The following is a 21,635-nucleotide window of genomic DNA, read 5'->3' as shown; positions in this document are numbered from 1 at the left end:
TGATTCCAGACTATAAATACTAAGTATTTACACATGAATTACTTTTTAATCCTATTTTACTCTTAAGGGGGAAAAGGATTGAGAATTTAATTTCAATGAAATGTCAACACTGAGTGTCAGAATTCGACAGACAATTCAGATGTTACACTTTGTAGGCTGGAAGATAAAAAATTAAGTTGAAGATGCGTTAAATGCTAAGCATTTTGCCCCTAGTTTTTAAGCGTAATGCACACCTGGAAACAGTTTGCTAATTCTGGTATAGTGTGCAAAGGTTTTACCTCAACTATGATTAGGATAACAGATTTTGAAAACACGAGCGCTTTTATTTATTTAGTTTTTTTTTTCTGGAAAAAACAGCAAAGCATAATTTATCCATTTTTCAACTGCATCATGTACCTAGTGCAGCATTAATTCTCTTTTTTGCTTCCCTTACTCTCTGTTGTTTAGGTTATGCAATACTGCAGGCAATTATGGAGCGAGCGGGGCAGAACGGATGGCAGGTCAGGACACACACAAATGCGCAAATTCTTGGAAACCTGCTAAAACACACACACATGCACAAGAATTGTCATGCTCTCTCAGAGCGCACAACTAGTATATTAATTTAAACATCCACATGCACACACTGTGCTCCCATGCTGTGTATTCACATTTCTGTGATTAGTTCTTCAAATAGCTTTTTCATTTGCTTGAGGTTTACATGCATGACTCTATCCATGATGTCTGCTCTTGTGTTCCTGCGCACATTTGACATGTAAAAACAGGTGAGTGCAATCTGTGTGGAGAGTTTCAATGAGGCGGCGTATCGGAGACTCTTAGAGGACCTGGATCGACGGCAGGAGAGAAAATATGTCATTGACCTGGAGCCTGAGAGACTACAGAGCATCCTGGAACAGGTACTGTTATTGGGAAATTTAACCAACAAGATTGTGAATACTTCAGTCTAAAATCCAAAATAGTGCTTAAGCCAGCAAACCATGGAACTCATGTTAGTTGAGTATGGAGGTTGACTATGGAGAGATCTGTGGTGCAGATAACTTAGCAGGATGGAAAAACATGGAATAATTAACAGGTCTATTAAATGTTAAATAATTCTGTTTTAGAGTAAGTTTGAGGTTGTTATTGCCGTTTATTAATGGCTACATTACATTTACAGCATTTATAAATACTCTACAGTCCCTGGTTACAAGTAATAAAAGGAATTTTTAAAATGTAAAAAAAGAATTATCCAACTGCTGGTGCATGGAGGTCTGACACCGATCTGGATGCTAAACAAGATCATGAGTAGGGATCGGTATCGTTTCGGTTTTATCCGATACTGGTGCCAAATCGGTACTTTTGAAACGGTGCCGGTGCTCAAACCGGTGCTTAAAGAATGGAGAACACAAAATTGGTCCAAAAATCTCTCATGTTCAGCTGGTTTTTTGTAAAAAGATAACAATGTTAGCCTTTTCTGCAGCTATGGGGCATATATGGTATCACTCTTGGCTGGAAGCAGTGCTTAAACAATGGAAAAAACACAAACTTTGTCCAAAAATTTCTCATGTTTAACTGTTTTCCACTTTTTCTTTGGTCATTTTAGCCTTTTTGGCCAGGGTGAAGGGAGTATCTGCCATCAAACAAGAAGACAGCCGCATGTAGCTATGATGATGTTTGCTAGTTCACCTTACCTGCATTAATGTAATAACGTGGTTAGCCTACTCAACGTAAATTACACACGAACAACATTAAGCTACTCACGCAGAGAAGAACGGCTGCTGCTGCATCATCATCCTCATCATTTCTGCTACACTGGCAGGGCTCGGGGCCAGGACTCTCCTCTTCGGGCTTTTTGGGGGATATTGCTAACTCCGGGTCAGATAACAGGCAACCCACGCACAGTAGATGCGCTCGGCGTGAGGTCTCGCAGCAAGCTATCATACGGCGCATTTCTGGGCTTTTAAAAAAAACGCTATGCGTCGCCAGGTGTTTCATTGGATTCGAGGTGTTACCTCCTTTGCACAGTATCACAGTATCAGCTTAAAGCACTTGTTGCTGCTGAGTTTGCATATTTTGCTGTGAAGTACAGCCAGACTTTTGACCGCTTCGCCTTGGGCATTTTTAATCTGTAGCTCTGCTCTAAAAGAACACACGTACCTGGACCCGCCTACTATCCTCGGAAACGTAAAATTATTGGCTAGAAGTGTATCACAGCTCAGGAAAAAAAAGCACCGAAATAAAGCACCGAAATGTGCGCTGCTTTTCGGTCTGGATACTACCGTTTATGTCAGAACCGGTGCCATCATGGCACCGGACACCGGTACCCATCCCTAATCATGAGATAGAGTTAATGGCTGCCCAAATATCACTGAGTGAGGGCAGAGATGACATTACTGACCTGCACTTAACACTTAATGAGATACAGCCAAAGCACAATGATGCGTTTTTAGATCCTTTTAACTACATAATAGGTTGTGTTAAGTAATGAGGTGAGACCCTGTGAGAAATAGTGAAAACAATTAGAATTAAAGTTAAGTTACTAATGACTGTAGTACCACATAATGGAGATTTTTCACCGTACCACTAGTGTCTGCCGACTGTCTGCTCCACTCAGCTGGTTGCAGCAGCTCGCCTGATGCTTTCTGACATCTGGAAAGAAAACAAGATTTGAGTTTTTCCCTGGAGTTCGTAAATGTGGAATGAAAAACTGTGACTTCCCCAACAGCTACATCAGTGTGTGATTGCAGTAATGACAGTAAAGAGTCCTATCGCACACAGATTTCAAGCATATACCCACGTAATAAATATCAAGGCATGCGCTCGGACACCTTATGGTTGTCTGAGTTCATTAGATTGTCTGTCTTGTTTGATGGTTAAGTCTTGAGCTCTGACAGGTCTCAGGAGTGTGTGTGAGAAAGAGAGAGCGTGTGACTCAGGGCTGCAACATCCCATTGGTCCTGCCACCTGTCATTACATGTGATCCTCACTTTGCATATGTGATAAACTCACTAACACAAACATACACACAAGCACATTCACTAATGCACATACCTCTCAGAAACTCCTACAATTACTGGTAACACACAGAAATTTAATATATGTAAAAAAAAAAAGCTAAAATTACAGCATTACAATGCACATAGTCATACAGCTACACAGACACAAACCCACACTAGTAGCAGCATCTCAGACACACAGACTGTTTCTTAATTGGCTTCTGTGCTGAGTGAACAGACAGACGGAGGCGCACGCACAAACGCACACATGTGTACTGAGACGGGCATACAGACACAAACACACACACTAGTCAGCTCTGCAGAGCTGGCATTGGTTTGCATCCCTGCTCTGAGACAGAGACTGCTCTGTTTGTCTGCCCCTGCCAGCTGCGATCTTTGTGTGTGCACGCGCGTGTGTGTACGTACATCTGTCTGCGTCAGTACAAAGCCGCTGATATGTGTGGGTGAGAGAGAGACAAAGAAAAATGTGAACAGTTTATTAATTAGGTTTATGCCACTTGTTAATCTGAATATGCATTCGACCACTTTGTCAGAATTCCCACAGTCTGCTGTATTTTCGCTCCATTTCCCTATATGGATAATATCAGTGACCAAAAACTCACGGGTTTTAGTCTTGAGCAGAAATATTTTTACCTTATAGGTCACGTTTGAAATCAAATAGCAAACAAAAAAAAAAAAAAAAAAATGAAAAGAGTGAAATCATCTGCAGCTTTTATAACCCATATATTGTGTTTGGGTCAGACTTGACCTGTTTTCAAGTTTAGGTAAAGTATTATATGCTTTCTTTCAGTGGAACTACATTTCTCAAAAGCAGCTATTTCAACAGAACAAATTAAATTTTATAATTTCAATTTGAATGTCTCCAAAAGACAAAGTACTGGCTGTTTTCTGCATCACTAAAACATTTTAAAAGTCTGCAGAGTTTTTAGCCAGCATGGTACCAAAGTCTTCATCATTTTATCCTCCTTTAATCAGCATAATAAAGTAACCACAGCACCACTGTTAAGGAAGGTAATGGAGCAAGAGATGGAGGAAATCACCTTTTTTGTCCTTGTCACCCCTGTCGTGCTCCCTAATGCTACTTTTCCCCTGGTTTCCAAATTAAATCCAAGTTTTCTCTCCCCCTCTCTCTTTTCAGGCTGTCAGTGTGGGGAAACACGTCAAAGGTTACCATTACATCATAGCAAACCTGGTAAGGATGCTGGCGTTGCTTTCAACTGTTGTCTTGCTGTTTTCTGAAACACGTTTCCTACAGTGTTGGTGTAATATTTTATTCCAAAAGCCTACTTAAGAATCCACAGTTGACATGCAATACTAGACAAAACAAGATGGACCTTTGAAGAATTCTTCTTCAAGTCTTTGTCGTTACAGAGTTGGAGATTTTCTGCAATGATTAAAAAAAACATTATCTTAATTATTTTCTATTTATTTCTACCAGATCCTATTATGTATTTTACTAAATTACTATTTTATCATGTGTCTCTCCTTGACAAAGTCACACCTTTGGGAAGCTGCTGGAATCAAGCTCAATAAAATCAGCATTGTTTCAACCTTAATTCCTGAAATCTTTTGAACAGTAGTTCTCTCCAGGACAGTGTAAAAGGGTCCGGCTCAGGTCAGGTTAGATGGAATTTCATTGCTTTTAGTGATTCCTCAATGTTGCAAAGTTTCCACTGTGGGGATGTAATCTGGAGATCTTAGTTTGTGGGAGGACTTTGAACCTTAGACCAGGGGTCTCAAACATATGGCCAGGGGGTCAGAATTGGGCCGACAAGGTCTCCAATCTGGGTCACTGGACAGTTTTGGAAAATATGAAGGAAGGCTTAAACTTTGGACTTTTAACTAAAGTTTTATGTTTTACAGCTTTTCCTGCTCATAAAGACATCCCCCCATGGCCATTCATATGATACCAAAGTACTTGAGTAGCAGTTAATCAATTAAATGATCTACTGTAGAAAGTTCTGGGTTTTGTTTGACTTTTACAGTGGTTCCACAGTTAGAATAAATACATTAACAAAATAAAACACATTTCTTTATCAGAAAAACTGAGACTTTTTTCTTATATTAAGATATCTCAGGCAATAAATGTGTAATTAGTGAAGTGTACCTTCTTTACACTGATTAAATGGTTGTTTCATTGGATATTTCACAAGATGAATATGGACTGCATTACATCGTCTGGTCTGAAGGTTTTTGTCGTTTATGTGTTACATTGTTCCAAACACATTTCTTTATTTCTGTCATGCTTTTGGTCTACCCAGGGTTTCAAGGACATATCTTTGGAAAGGTTCATGCACGGCGGGGCCAATGTGACCGGGTTCCAGTTAGTGGACTTCAGCAAGCCTATTGTCATAAAACTTATGCAGCGCTGGAACAAACTCGATCAGCGTGAATACCCTGGATCTGAAAGCCCACCTAAGGTAATAAAAACATGTTGCTCTATCATTGAATATGCATTTTGGAAATCTGCGTCAGACAGAGGTCTCGGTACCTGAAACATAGTCTTGTGTGGTAGCTGAAGCGCTGAAATGAATTCTACAGCAAAATATGGAATGAAGAAAATGCAGGACTTCCATTCAGACTTACTTCAAAAATGCATGGTATTGAGATAAACAGTTACTTGAAGTGCGCACACACACATTACTGCCATTGATGTGCAAATTGCTCTTTGTACCTGAAATTCAACGCAAAAGCTGCACGGAAGGTTTTCAATCAGGTATCCAGCCACAGGGGGATACGCAGTATTTGAACCATTCAGAGTGTGATGTGGTGCATGTGTTACAGCTTCTTAGCCAATCAGAGCATGACCTCAGAATATGGCAGTGAAAAGGCTTATCTGTGATTAAGTCTCAAGGTTAACGTGATGCATACAGATTATGTAGACTAAAGACTTTGGTGTTCTGTGTCTGTTTAGAATAAAATTCTGCTGTCATGTGTCGGCTCTCTCACCTATTTACTCACTTTTCTGAGATATCTTGCTTTAACCTTTATAGTTCCAGCTCCCTATAGATATTCACAATTAAATCCCTTGACAGAGCACTGACCTGTGGGTATATTTATAGAAAAAATGTCCACCTACCCATTAAAAATACATCAGCTGTCAGCCCTCTGCCCGCTTGCTGAAATTGTTTGTATTCAATAATCCTCAAAAAAACACAGTAACGCAGTAACTACTAGTAACTAGTAACAGTGATGCAAATATATATTTATGGTTTTACGATTTCTAATTGGCACGCTATTTTTCACCCAGTCCCAGTGTTAATGAGCTAATCATCAGTTTTAGATTCACCTAATGAATTCTCATTAGTAGATGTCAGCTTCATCAATCGTCCCTTAACATTTACACAACATTTAGTGTGTTAATTGAGGTAAGCCTATTATGCATGATTGTGACAGATAAACACAGTGAACATATTTTGATGCACAAAACAGAAGCTTACACACCTGTAAGTGCTCAAATCTCAAAACCTCTAAACATCTTTGTTTAAGTGCATTCAGAGAATGTATTTACTTTTGCTGCCATGTACATATACTGTGTTACAAACCTGGAAACAATGATTTGAATGATTTAACAGTAACAGAAATCCAGTTACCTTTCGTGACAACAGATGCCTCCAAATTGCTCTTGGCTAATTTTTGCTCTGTAAAAAAAGAAAAAAATGAGCTCAGTTAACCTTGGGGCAACTGGTAGCCTTAGGCCAAATAAAAATGTGGCCTGATAATGGGCAGGGTGGGAAATACTACTGAGAATTGTCCCTTCTACACTTGAGGCTGGAATTTGAGCCGCCCATCAATCAAAATCTCTTAACTGCTGGTTTCTCTTTGTTTTGCTTGGAGATTTTGTTGAAAAGTAATTGTCAAAGAAATATATTAAGCTCATTAAAATGTTGTATATAATAATTAGGATCACTTCAGGAGATACAAACAATTTTTCCAAATTTCTTTCAAACACTTGATCTGACTTTATGAATGTTTACCACATCTGTGTTAACAGATTTAATCAAAATGATTAATAAGAAGGATTTAATAATGATCATCGTGATAATAATCTTAGTAAACATTAGATTTACTGACTTAAATTCTACTTTTAGTTATTATTGCTGGTATGAAATTAAATGTTCAGATGTTATTTCCTTCTCAGAAACTCATTTAATATTTTTTTCAATGTAGTGTTTAAATATATTTTTTTCTTTTTGTTCGTCTATTAACTTCTTGCACAATCCTGACGTTTTCCATCTTTCTTGTTATTGCTTTTAATCAAATCCAGTTTATCCGTATTTTTTTTTTGTTTGTTTGTTTTTTGAGCTATTGTCACAGGAAAGACACCCAGGTTCAGAACTTACAGGTGGAAAAGATAAAAAAATTAAACATTTATATTGGGTAGAAGGCAGCAGCCCTACTTTAAAACAAACAAAAAAAAAGAGCACATAAGCGTAAAAACACGGACACTCTGAAAACGACCAAAGTGACACAGGACTGTATACAGAGGGATGATCAGGGATGAGAGGAAACACAATGGGAACTAGACACAGCTGAGATTAAGCAAGACAATGAAAAGACAGTAAAACTAAAAGCAAGTCAAAAAGAGACAAACAACTCACAAAATAAAACAGGACGTAACAAACAGCTAACAGACAAAGTCTCAAAAAGAAGGAAATGCTGGAGAGACAAAATTAGAACAGAACGTAACAGTAAAAGCCTTCACTCACAGACCGTACCGTTCTCCCTCTGAACGAAGACGAACTCGTGCTCAGCCAGTGTTATTCATGACGCCACGTTAAATGCTGTCATGCAAGGACACATCTATAACAGATTCAACAACCCTGGATATCTGGAAAACCAAAAACCCTTCTCAAAACAGGAAATTACAACTATACATGGAATTAAGTAAGGAAGGCTTTGGCTGCAACACAGCAAACAAACAGCAGCTTTCAGTGAAACAGCCTGCAGCATCCAAACCCAGAGAATAATCAGAAGCATGTATTTTCAGTCATCATATTGTCACAGTCATGGGAATTGTGGAAAAGGAATTTGACCTGATGATCAGACTGTGAATGTCAGGGTCAAATACCAAGTCCAAAATTATTCAGGATCAAGTTTTAGCTGTAACATCTACCTAACAGCAGAATTTTGCTCTGTTTGATTTTTGTTCTTTTGTTCTTTGCGTGACAGTAAAAGAGGTGAAGATTCAGATGTGGAAGTCATCAGAATACTTCCAGGAGTGATCTGAAAACAGCAGGGGAGCCATAAGAGAGCTACACAAAGACAGTGAAATTTAGGTCAGATATGGTTTTGGCTCAAATTGGATGGAGTCGTTTACATCACAAACTTAGTTAGTTAGCAAAATGGCATTTTTATTAGCTTTAAAGATAAATAACAGCTGATGCTACTAGAATTTAGTTTTGCTTGCATTTGATTATACTGGACAATGTTCAAGTCCTTCTTGCAAAAGGAGGGATTTGATCATTTCACTTTTTGCAAAGCGTCATAGCTGCATAGATTTTTATAAATATGTGTGAAAAATGAAAACTACTTGGTTCATCTTTATATATTAATCATAAAGCCGGTCCCTGATATTTTTCTCTAAATGTTTTATCCTGTTTGACAGGCCACATTTAAAAACTTAAAGATTGAATCTGATCCTGGGGAACATTTTCTGAAACTTTGTGTTTTTAAAAGGTAATTCTGTTTCTTTGTGCCCCCAAAACATTTGTACTCTACTCCTGACAAAAACTGAAAGTTAGAAAACTACTTGGCTCACTTTTTGTTTTCTCTGTGATTCGGATAGTCTTCATCTGTCAGTCACATGCCTAAAGGCTTTCCTTAGTTTCAAAGGGTACAGATGAAAGGAGGATGACACAGTTGCGTAGCCTTGCAAAAAACACCTTGTGGGATACAAATCAAGGGATGTCAATAAGAGAGAAACTACCTGCAGAGGCGTGGAAAGCATTGGCAAGAGAATCTCAGCCGACTTGCCTCCATCCTTCCATTTTCATCCCTCCACTTCTTTCTGTCGCGATGTGAAGGCAGCCTGCTGTGTGTTTGACTGCCTCCATCTGTGTGGAGCTGCGTGTCTGTGTGTGTCCTGGGTGGGGGTGTTGCTGCTGAGTGTGTGGTATTCTTCCCTGCAGCGCTGTGTCTTACCTATAATGAATTTGTCAAGCAATCTGTCAAGACCACCATCACTTGCAGGGTTTCATCAGAGCACAGACACTGATAGTGTCTTCCATTGAATTAGAATTAATAGCAAGTCATTTCAAAGGTATTAAGTCTATTTTATAATACAACCCAGTGAAACACTAATAAGCATTTGTAAACTTTGGCAATCAGCATGACAAAGAATTATGGCATATTTGAAAAACATGTTTATGTAATAATTTAACTCATTTAAATGGCTTCAATGTCACGTACAGTGACTTTATTTAAAAACTGTAACTCTGTCTAATCCTGGCACATTTACAGTGATGTTACATTTATAGTGGTGTTGATTGATATTTACTGGAGAAATAAAATAAAAGTCAGAGCAGTGAGATAGACTGTGGCACTGGTCACAGTTTACATAATGACCATGTTCCCTTATGTAGAGTTATGATGGTCTAAGCCTGGTCAAAAGATGTGAGTGGGTAGTAATACTGTTGTAGAAAAACATTCTTGGAAAGCAACAAATATACTGAAATACTTCACACTAAACATTTTAATGCAAAAGGATAATAAAACAGTTTTTAGGCAATTTATGTTATCAGTTATATAACATGAAGGACCTAAGATATACATACAGTTCTATACAAAGTTTAGGCTTGTCAAAGAGGTAACCTTTGTTCCCTCTCTCTTTTTCGCAGTATACCTCATCTCTGACTTATGATGGTGTCCTTGTAATGGCTGAAGCCTTCCGCACCCTTCGCCGTCAAAAAATCGATATCAGTCGCCGTGGCAATGCAGGTGACTGTCTGGCCAATCCAGCTGCTCCTTGGAACCAAGGAATAGATATGGAGCGTGCGCTCAAACAGGTTGGCTCAATTTCACTGATAGTGTACAAATTTTATAATAGAGTGAAAGCTAAATGAATTATCCATTATCACATGTAAACACACAAAAAACAAATACATGCACAAATGAAATGAACAAAACAAAGAAGTAAGACTAGGATTGTTGCTGATGTAGAATTTTTTATTTTTTTTGCTTTCTCCTGAAAAGCTGGAGGTAAATAGGTTGTAAATAATCTGAAACAAAATGGTAGCAGAAAAAATTACTGAAAAGGTTTTAAACACTAACTAAACTAATTAAACCATTCAGATAAACTCTTAGCTTTGTGCTTTTATTTTGGAAAGTTAAATCCAAGTGCTTTTATTTTGAAAATAAGGCATACAGTACATGGATGCTCTGTTAGGAACTGCGGCTGTTGTCTGTTGTGAATCGGTAGAAATTTTGTGGTCATAATGTTAAAGTTGTGGAGGTCCCAACCATTTGATGATAAAAACAGAACATGACAGAACAAAATATTATGGAAATAAATGCTTTGGTCCAGTTGTTTTAAAATACTGTATCAACAGGACTTCAATTGTCTCTATGTTTATACTTGTACTGCCGTATTTCTATATCTTATCAATTTATATTAATGTCTCATGTACTTACCCATCAGCGGTATTTGCCTCAGACTTTCAGTGTAATGTTTAAAGTGAAAACGAGACAATATTAACTTTAATTAGACTTGGCCTCTAAAAGCAAAGACAAACTAACGCTTAATGACAACAAATGAGGGGCAACCTAAGAATCAACAGAGAACATTAAACAATAAACTCAAAAACACTGGGTCAAAAACCCAGCACCGGTTAAGTATTTGCATTCATTAATTCTTCTGTTTATAGTTGCTTAGTGGCAGCAGCTAACATTCCCACACTCAATTCAGGTTTTCAGCTTGGGCACAAAGTGTTCATAGGAAACAATGCAAGCGTTTCGTTTGGCATAATTGAAATAAATAACGGGTATCAGTCTTAATGTTAACTGTGCATCAAATTATTGCTAATGGAAACTCAATTTTGTCTCTGTTGCAGCATCCCGTTGCAGTTATTGAACTATTTGTTTAAGCACCGCTTGCTTGGCTTCACCATGAAGACAAAAAAAGAAGCCCAAGCACTCCTATTGTACTCCTGACTGTTCACTGAGTGTCTGCGATCTTAAACATCTGTATGAACTATTTTAGTTTTATGTTTCTACTGTTACAATTCATCCAGGTGCGCATTCAGGGCCTGACTGGGAATATTCAGTTTGATCACTACGGTCGGAGGGTGAATTACACGATGGACGTGTTTGAACTCAAGAGCAATGGCCCGCGCAAGGTAAAAGTTCCTCATGCATTAAAAAAAGACAAGGACTATAAATTTTTGAGTCCAGATACTCACAGCAATACCATGAGCAAAGTATTTTAGACCGTGTTTCTAAAAAGCCATGTTAAAAGACAGGAAAATGCAAAGAAAAAGCTGTTTATCTTAATTTGAGCAAATGCGATGCCTCAGCAGGATATATACATAAATCACAATTAATATATACACTTCCTGTTAATTTGTATAGTGCTTCATTCTTCATTCAGCCTCCATTCATAAAAAAAATAATTTACGCCATAATTATTTTCATAATTCTTAATTAATAACTTCTGTTTGCAATTATGAATACCATTAGATGACTGCAATCAAACCAGCCATCACAGCTTGTGTATATTAATGGCTTTTTGGAGTACACACTGGAGATCAGCTCCCAGGCAACCTGGGGGTACATAAAAATCTGCAGTGACATAAATAAGTAAAGTTTGAACATAATCTGTCTCAATAAGAGAAGAAAATAAGAGGATAGGATGTCATTTGGAACAGCTTATAAATTCTCTATACTGGAAAATCACATACATGTAGCCCCAATAATAAAGATATAGCACCATGTTCCAGCATCGCAATTGTTCCTTCGACAGCGATGTGTGTTTATTGAAGGTTCTTGGCTCACACTCAATATCTCCTACAGTTCCAATGGGAAATTTCCTGGAGTTTGCTCAATCTGATTTATCTGTCTCTCAGTCTCATTTTCTCCTATTTCGCCTTCTCATTTCCTTTAATGTTTCTGTTTTACCTTTTCTATCTCGATTGTATTGCATGCATGTCGAATTACATTTTGCATAAATTGTGCGAGGGTAAAACTGATTGAAAGTACATTAAACTATATTTTCATGGATGTTTTTTCTCTTATCCCTCTCATTCATCTTCTCCTACTCCCATATATCCCTCTGTTTACCTCAGATTGGTTATTGGAACGACATAGACAAACTTGTGTTGGTCCAGAATGAAAATGCTCTGTCCAATGACAGCTCGGCTATGGAGAACCGGACTGTTGTCGTGACAACTATCATGGTAATGTACCATCTGACTGTTTTCATTTCTCCATTGTTTGGGTGCTATTAGGGTGAGGCTCTCCTTCAGCGCGGACACTCAGTCGTTCCAAAATACATAGCCTAATGTCACCAGAATCTTGATTTGACTTGAGCATGTATGCAGAGACTTGAAGTTTATGTTGAAAAAAAATTACACACCAGAAAAAATATGATAACCATATGAAACAAGTTTTTATTTTACATTTTTTTCCAAGCAAGATTAGTAAGTGGAAATTGATGGAATAGGAAAACTATAGGCAGAGAATTTCTCATATACAGAACACCCACTTAGAATATTTCACAAGGGGATAGGATACACACTAACCAGTCACTTTATTCGGCACCCCTGATCGAGTGGTCAATAATGCAAATACCTAATCAGCCAATCACATGGAATCGATTCAGTACATTCAGGCATATGGACATAATCAAGATGACCTGCTGAAGTTTAAAGTGAGCGTCAGAATGGAGATAAAAGGGGATTTAAGTGACTTTGAATTAGGCATGGGTGTTGGCGCCAGCTTGCTGATGTTTCAGAAACTGACGACCTCCTGGGCCAACAAAGAATGGCCCAGAAAAGAGAAAATATCTAGTGAGTTGCAGTTCTTTGGGTAATAATCCCTTGATGCCAGAGGTCAGAGGGGAAAATTGCCTGACTTCTAGCTGATTGCAAGGCAACAGTAACACCAGTAACCACTCATTGAAGCCAAGATAGCAGCACATCAATTCGATTCAGTTTAATTGTATAGCCCAATATCACTTGTAACTGTTCGAAAGGATTCACAGGCATAAAAACATTAATGCACAGGATGTCCAACCTTGAAGCAAATGAGCTACAACAGCAGAAGAGCACACTGGCTGTAGCAACTGAAGCTACAATTCCCAAGGATTCATCAAAATTGAACAATCGAAGGTCTAATGATCCTTGATTTATGCTGAAACAAGATGAAAAGCATGGAGCCATCTTCGTGTGGTTGAAGCTACTAGAAGTGACCTAATGTCAGAAAGCTCACATCATCTCAAGCTGGTTTCTTGAATATTGAAAAATACTCAGAGTAGCCTCCACCTTTTGCATTTTATCTTCTAATAGCAAGTGAGAATCTTGTTTTTAAGCCGCATCACTCCTTTTCATTGAAGGGTGTCTTGAAAGTACCCTCTAGGTGAACTGTGGCTATTTTCAGTACAATTAAATAAAGAAGAAGTGGGCATGTGTCATCCCTTAGTGCTAATAGAGTCTGCCATGAATATTGCAGTCTGTACTGTGGGGAAACAATGGCCACAACATTAATGTGATAATACGAGGCTAAAGTGCCCCTTTTAAGTGTTGTTAGACTCGTCTGATGGTTCACAGGACGATTGAACCCTTATGTCTGGACAATCTGGCTTTTCAGTCAGCTTCTGGCACACTCTCACCTCAGCCATTGTTTCAGCGTCCATGGGAAGCGTTTGGAAACTTCCACTTATCAAAAAAAGAAATGTTTTTTTAGCTTGGACCCTCTTTGTTTTCTTTTTATTGGTGGGGGCCATACATTATTCAAATGAAAATGGTAATGCGTCCGCTGATTACTGATTACACACGATCGTAACCAGTCAACACATGCAATCACTTTTCATAGAGAGGGAAGTTACCACAGTTACTTTGTGGATACTGTATAACTGATAGTGCTTCAAGTCCAGCTCTGTGGTGAGGTTTACCTGTCTTTGTGGTCTTTTTGGATACATTCAGCATCAGAAAGCTGGAGGATGAACTCCAACAAGGGCACAACATGGCACCGTTTTAACACTGAAAGAAAAATCAGCCTGGAAGTGGACGAGCTGGATGAGTTCAATAGAGCCCTCGCAGTACAGCCAGGAGGGAGTGGCACTTGTCCAGCTGGAAGATTTCACTAATGTCTCATTAGTAGGCAAATCCAAAAGTGACCTCAGATCACCATTTAGAAGTGACCTCAGTCCAATCTCTTCTAATAGCTTTCACATAGACACTGCTCTGCAGCCCAGTTTAATTATTCCTCTTTCTTCTACAAACAAGGATAAAGGAGGGCTAATCGGTGGATGTGTGCACATCCTCCGCTTACATTTGATTTCACTTCACCCATCTGCAGCGTTTTTATGGTGGCCATCCCCTTCCTGTAAATGCAATCAGTCTAATTCAATTTGGCATGCAAAGTGATGCAAGTGAAAGCAACTCAAAAGACTAATTTCAGCCCAGAGATAAAACAAGCCACAGATGCTCGGGCTTTAATTCGGTGTTTTGTTTTAAGGCACATTGCATCGTTTCATCCAGAAAACTCAAATGTGACCAAAATATCTGCAGTTGTACTTCGCCATTGCCCTCCCCTCATGCAAATACTTACAAACAGACAACGGCTCAAAGATGTTGATTTGAGAGTGCAGTGAGTCTACAGTGCCTCCGGTGGCCAGATCCAGTCATCACTCCTGCTGGCGCAGAGGAAAACAGCCGCGCATGCTGCTGTAAAGAGTTCAGAAACACTAAATCAGCTGGATTAGGTGTCCCCAGTTTGAGCTTCACCTTCAGCCATGCACATTTCAGCTGGCAATATATCAAACTACACTGCAGTGTTTGGTTTGGTGACTCGAGTCAGGTGCAAGAGAAACATACAAACACATCAACAAGATCAGATACTTAAAAGGGCAATTTAGTAATCTGTGACAGTGCAGTGCTGTTTTCTGTTTATTTTGTACTGTGTCAATACATTAATCTCATTTTGGTTGAAGAGCTGGTGTTATGAATAAATTAGTATGGTGAACAGTGTGTACATGCTTCCGTTGTTTATTTCCCTCTGTCATTCTATAATATGTCTGTCATTCATCTGACATTCAAGCACATCTGTCCTCGTACTCCCCTCATCTCTCCTTCCTCTTCTCGATTCTCTGTAACTGTACTCACCTCTTCAGCCTCCCCAAACCTTTGTTTTCTACCTCCATGCCTGCAGTCTTTGCATATTTCTCTGTGGATGGTGACCTCAGCAGGGCTTGACTAATGTTAGCTCAGCCACCTCCTCCTCTTTGCAGCCTCTGGTGATGAGGAAACCTCTGCAGCGACACTGATGCCGAGTCTGCAGACAAACCAACAGACAGAAACCTCAGACCCTCGAAAATGACTGAGAACAGACAGCCTGATAGAGTTTCTCTAAAGCTCTTAAAGGACTTATCTTTCTTTTCTTTTTTTCTGTATAACATTTTTTTTAAATTATTTGGTTCTGACATCATATATTTGCTTAGATGAAGATGGCTAAGAAATAACGGCACAGAGAAGAGACGAGAAGGAGGATCATGGCCCTGTGAGGTTTTGGGCTGACTTGCTCATTGTGCTCCTGTCTTCCTCTCGTAACAAAGCTACCACCAGATGAAAGCTCTGCAATGGATTCTGCAGCGTCTGTCAAGGTTTGACATTTGGTCGCACAAAGTCACCGGACTGTGGAACAACACTGTTAATTTAGATTCTTCTCTTTTTGAGGACAACACAGCTACCACCGTCCTCTCTGTTACACTGCCTGCAGAAGAATTTGCCTTAATCAGATTTCGATTTTATTTTTTACTTGTTTTTTTTTTTTAAGAGAAGATGTAGGTGGAGAGTGACAGGTCTTCACTGTCAGTCCGGCATTTTTTTTAAGCACTCACCTTTCTCTCCTCTGTCTTCATCTCTATGCTGTGTCTCTCTGTAAATCTATTCAGTCATGCCTACTCAGTCAGCTTTCCTTTAGTGTATTTGAGCTCTTCTGATAGGTTGTTTTTTTTTATCTCTTCATCAAAATAAAAGGGTAAAGTAAACCTGTTCTCATAATTTTAGGTGACTTGTTGGGCATTTGTATGAGACAGTGCTATTTTCCATGTCTCTCTATGTATTTAATCTTACTTCCACAGTGACACTGTGATCATTTGTGTACTCTACATGTAAAAGAATAGCATTTTTTAAAAACTATCCCAGAAAATACTCCAAAGCTGACCCTACACGAAAATGGAAATATTGCAGACATCCTCAAGACCCAAATGCTAAAGTAAACATTAATTAGAAACCCAGTTACACAAACACATGAGTGCATGTGCATCTACAAAGCCCTCACAGATCTCAGAGCAAAGATGAGGGCAGATTGTTAGATGTGTTGCCTATGGTCATTATTAAAGAGTCCTTAACTCTATTCCAGATACACCCATGAGGACATGACTGTGTCTTATTTATGCCCCTGCTTTATAATCATAGTAGTGCAATATATCTGACTTTATATTAGTTCGATTTTAACTTAAACAATTCTAATCTTAAAAGAAAGAAAAGGCAAAAGCTAAAAAATATTGTTAATGAAAAAATAAAACCAAATCTTTAACGAACCAAAAGGATTGTGCACGGCTGGTTGGTTAGCCTTGATGATTAGTTGTCTGACTGATTCATATGTTGACAGACAAACTGACTGACTGTTACTGAAGAGGACTTGAAGGACTGGCAGTCTTCGTCTTCTGGTCATTGGTTGGCTGCTCAAATAATCTTATTAACTGCTGAACTGCCCTGCTTTCTTTATGGCTAAATAGCTGGGAGTTAATCGCACTGACCAACTGGCCAAATATGTGACCGGATAGATGATTATGTACTGTGATTGCAGTAATTGCTTAATAAATGGACTGCCTGACCAAGTAACTGACAAAGGCTGTGACTCACTGCCTGCCTTGCTTCTCTGGTCATGTGAACGGATAGCTCGCAGGCTGGTGAGATGTCTCTTGATATGTAAAAATCTAGCTTTTAAAATGCTGTAATCCAGTTGGGGGTTTGAGGGGGAGTGAATGAATGACTGGACAGTTAGGTTGACTGTCCATTGCATTGGGGTTCGTCTTCTCACCAGGCTAGCTGACTGGCTTACATAGCAAGTCATTTCTGCCTTTTTGGCACCAGTGTGAAGTGTTTCATGTCTTATCAGCCCCAACCATTTGCTTCTACAAAGCTGTTCTCCCTCTCTCACACACCCCTTTCCCTTCTTTGCTTGCTCCCTCGCTTCTTCTCCATTTTTCTTTTTTTGTCACATTCTCTCTTTCTCTTAATCTCTCCTTCACACTTTCCCCCTTGCTGTTTCTATCGTCTATTCTCCTTGTAGCGATCACTGTTTGTATTCTGATCTCCTCCCTCATCTTTCTTCTGTAGTTTCTTACAGCCAAAACGCCCTGCATCCCTCTCATCCTGCTAGTCTCGTTCCCATTACCATCCTTCTTTCCTTTCAACCTCCTGATTCTTATTTCTTCCTCTCTTCTCCCCTCCCATTCCTTGCACTAACTCATGATGCCACATTAGGCAACACCCAAACATGATGCTTTTTCCCAGCAGTAAATACATGCGCTAACATCTTGTACACACACAAACTCACTCACTCACAGCAAGACAAAAGTGTCTGGAGCAAACTGATAACAAACCTTAAAGAGGCATTAAAGTGATACACTGCCACTTTTGCCAGAGCTTCAGCTAAAATGTGTGTGTCCATACATATAGTATATCCTTTCGTGTGTATCGGCTTACATAAAACTAAATTAACTCAGCAAAGTAGACTTGTCAGACTTCAAGCATTTGACCTTGTAATTGAGATGGCTGCATTCTCCTTAACACAAGCTGACTAAAAGATTCCTGCTGAGAATCAGTGATTAAAGATGAAGCAAACAAGCGCTCAAGGTTATTTTTTAAGGAAGGGACCCGATAAGGCGCTTCCATTTCAGGGTCAGCAAAGAAAGTTGTTTGGACGTGACAGGATTGGATTCACAGAATTCACTATAAAGCTGACAATAAAAATAAATAAAATAAATAAATATGCATTAGAAGATATTTCCATTTGCCAACTGCCAAGAGTTTGATTTGGACAATAATGCTGCTCTCCATTTGACACTACAGCATGTGCACGAATACTTGTGGATATGATTTTAAGTTGATTATTACATAAACCTTAAACCAATTATATCAGAAACAATCTCAAATTCAAATTAAGCTCCAAAAATAGGAATAGAGTGGTTTATTCAAAATGAAAATGGGAAATAGGTGTAGCAGTTTATTGAAACATGTGCAAAGATACATGGAAATAGAGATATATAAATAAATAAATAGCTTGTTACAATTCTAACAAGCTTGAAAGGTATGACACCTTAAACGTTCAACACAGTCTGAACTCTCTTAGCTGAACTGTAGTTCTCCAATCTTTTTGAATGACATTCAAAGCTCCTCTTTGAATGTTGGCTGCCTTTTTGTTCTGTTCTCGTTCAAGATTATCCCACACTTCTTTAATCATGTTGAGGTCCAGGCTCTGTTTAGGCTAAATCCTGACTGAGAGTGTTCCACTGTGTGTGTTTTTTATCAAGGTATGCTTTCACTGCATTGGCAGTATATTTGGGATCACTGTCATGTTGAAACATGAAACTGTTGCCAATCAGATGCTTACCAGATGGTACCTTTTTGTGTTCATAATTCATTTTGAAACGATCCCCAACCCCACTAGCTGAAAAGCTGCTCTAAACCACGACAGTACCTCCACCGTGTTTTACGGATGGATGTAGAGAGCAACAGGAGAATTATTGCTCAAGAAAAAATCACTGAGGAGATGTATGTTGTATTTTTCAGCTAATCCTTTGGTTGCATTCATTCCAGTGGACAGTTGTGCTAAGCTAACTGTCTAATGGCTGCAGCTTCATAATTAAATTACAGAATTAGAGTGGTATCAGTCTAGCTCTGAGCACATATATGTTAATGGAAACTATTAAGGTTATAGATAGTGCTTTAAACATGCAACCACATCAATCAGATTATAATATTGCATACATTTGAGTTTCCTTATTTCCTTATATATATTTGTACAAGTTGTCTGCATTACAACTGGTTCCAGCGTTCAAAGCACTTGTACTTTAAATGATGATTTCCTCACACTGTCTCTTTCCTCTTACTTTTTATCCCTGGTATGCGATTGTGATGGCTCTGTGCATCTGTTTCATTTACATGAAACTGCTTTGCTTTTCACATGATTGATGTAGAGTTTGTGGAATTTTTGCCCCGGAAGCTGCTAATGTATCTGATAATCATATTTTTGGGAGAAATGTTTTGTTCTTTTATGTTTTGTTTTCTTTGTATGTTATGAAACTGAGCACCAAAGGGCAAATGTTTGTATTTAATGATGATGACGATGATTGTCTTGGTAGTGCAAATGTTCAGCATTAATATTCAACATAAATTAAGAACTGATTTGAATGCTTGGCTTCAAAAGAAACAGATTTTCTTAATAGTCTTTTACTGAAAAGTGGAGAAATCTTTTTTTTTTTTTGCAAAAAGCACCTCTGTAATGTGTGTTTGTTTTTGAATTGTCTAAATGTAATGTTATTTTCTGTATGGTTTTTTTATCTTGTTTATGTGGAAGAACAAAAAGGCGTGCACGTCCTAAGCAAACTAAAAAAAAAATGATGATGAACTCATTTAAAAAAAAATATTTTAGAAAAAGAAATGTTTACAGCTATCCTAGCAGCTTTTTCAGGTTGTGAACATGCTTAAAATAACAATGATAATTCTTTATCTTGATGCTTTTTGGGTTTATTTTATTTTGGTGGTGGCCAAAATACCAGACTGGAGTCTTCAGAATGGTAATCCTCAATCCAGTGAGCAGTGTCAGGATGTCCAGCAGAGGCGGTGGGGAATGCTTTTAATTTTCAAGATATTTACTCATAAACCAAATTAGGAATCAGATAATATAAGACAGAAATTCTTCTGCAGTATAAATCATCTTTACATTTAGATAAATGCAAAGTCATTAAATACCCCCACTGAGAAGAATTTCTCATTTTACGCCTCAGTCGTACACAAGTGCACAAATAAATGGTTTCATTTCAAGCTCTTTGTTTGCTGAAGAGAATAAGGATCAATCTATAAATCCAACTTCCCTTTGAAGGATTTGTTTGTATCGCTCAGCTCCTGTTGTGAGATGGTTTTAATCCCTCTGCATGCCTTCCTTTGAGCTAGACCTTTTCTTAATGTAATTCAATTTCCCAGATTGAAGATTCTCCCATTGATTTCATCCAGATCTGTGTTCTTTATTGCTCATTTGACCTCTTTGATTCATGTCAGCATAAAAATTCTCCTTGATTAAACTGTACTTGAGTTTGGTGTGAATCAATTTCGCGAATGAAGAATTCAAATGTTATCGTTTTGTATGTGTTTTATCGTCCACATTTACTGTTTCATAGCTCGGCCATGTTGGGTATTATACCGGGCCTGTTTGATTAAACAGATGAGATTAGTCTTTGATTAAAACAGGTTTGATAACATTTTAATAGGCTTTGTTTCATGTGGATTACAGGGTAAGCTGCCTCAGGCATAATACCATTACTCACTGCTTCTGATAGATGCACTGTCACTCAAAAGACTCTCTGCGTCTGTGTGCGTTTCTTTTCTCTGTGGATATCCTACGTGCAGCGATGCATTTGTGCTATTCCTAATACACCCACCACCTCACATTAAACTCGTTCTTTTCGCTTTCATCTTTGATAACTGCATGCACAGAATTCATTTCGCCTAAAAGCACCAGTCTCCTCTGCTTTTTCTTCTCCTTCTTTGTATTTTTCTTCCCTCTCATACATTTCTCTCTTCTCAGCATTAGTGTTGCACTAATTCAGGTGAGGATCCCTGTGGAGTCATGTAGACGAAGGCATATAACACAGTGCTGCAAGTTAGAAAAACAAGATATAAAACTTCACCTTGTAAAAACCATCTGTAATATATAGATATTTTCCCATTTTATCAACTATCATTTTTTATCAAGTTCTGGCTTCTGTGTTTTACTAACAAGGTAGTTTGTGTGTGAGATTTTATGTTACTACACAGTTACTAACACATGAATCTGAATATGTGATGGTGGGTTATATGGACATGGTCCTGTATGTACGCTAAGATATCTTAGGGTGATGTGTATGTAGTTTATAAAATTCAGCTGATTTGCTCTTTGGTCTTTTATTCAATCCTGTAGCTTTGCATTATTTTCATATCTTGTAGAGATTTGTTACTCAAAGATTGTTTTTACAAAAAGAAGTTCAATATAAGCTTCTCCTTAAAATCTATATACATGTCTATTTTTCACAAGAATAACATCACTTTTCTTTGTACGTGTTTCATACGTGGTGCATTGTTCGTAAGCAGACTGGTTCCTCTTAATTCCTGCCATCATGTTCGTCCAAACAGCTGTCCTTCTTCCCTTATGCTGGTT

General features: G+C 38.3%; 1 protein-coding gene across 5 annotated transcripts in view; it reads left to right on the top strand.

Moving 5' to 3' along the window:
- The window catches only part of gria4a (glutamate receptor, ionotropic, AMPA 4a), a 118,521-nt gene that overhangs the window by 59,557 nt on the left and 37,329 nt on the right, over positions 1-21,635 (top strand). For 4 of the 5 annotated variants that reach the window (XM_040008788.1, XM_040008789.1, XM_040008790.1 and 1 more), the window contains exons 4-10: positions 448-500; positions 765-896; positions 4,135-4,188; positions 5,258-5,416; positions 9,836-10,003; positions 11,228-11,332; positions 12,278-12,388. In XM_040008788.1, coding sequence (XP_039864722.1) covers positions 448-500; positions 765-896; positions 4,135-4,188; positions 5,258-5,416; positions 9,836-10,003; positions 11,228-11,332; positions 12,278-12,388 — 782 coding nt within the window. Of the gene's footprint in view, positions 1-447; positions 501-764; positions 897-4,134; positions 4,189-5,257; positions 5,417-9,835; positions 10,004-11,227; positions 11,333-12,277; positions 12,389-15,441 lie in introns of all 5 variants that reach the window. The other variant, XM_040008793.1, reaches the window with a different exon arrangement.

The sequence above is a fragment of the Simochromis diagramma genome, unplaced genomic scaffold, assembly GCF_900408965.1.
Source record: "Simochromis diagramma unplaced genomic scaffold, fSimDia1.1 OVJJ01000344.1, whole genome shotgun sequence".
In the NCBI taxonomy this organism is placed as follows: Eukaryota; Metazoa; Chordata; class Actinopteri; order Cichliformes; family Cichlidae; genus Simochromis; species Simochromis diagramma.
Note: the sequence above shows the minus strand (reverse complement) of the source record. Positions and strands in the feature narration are given on the sequence as shown.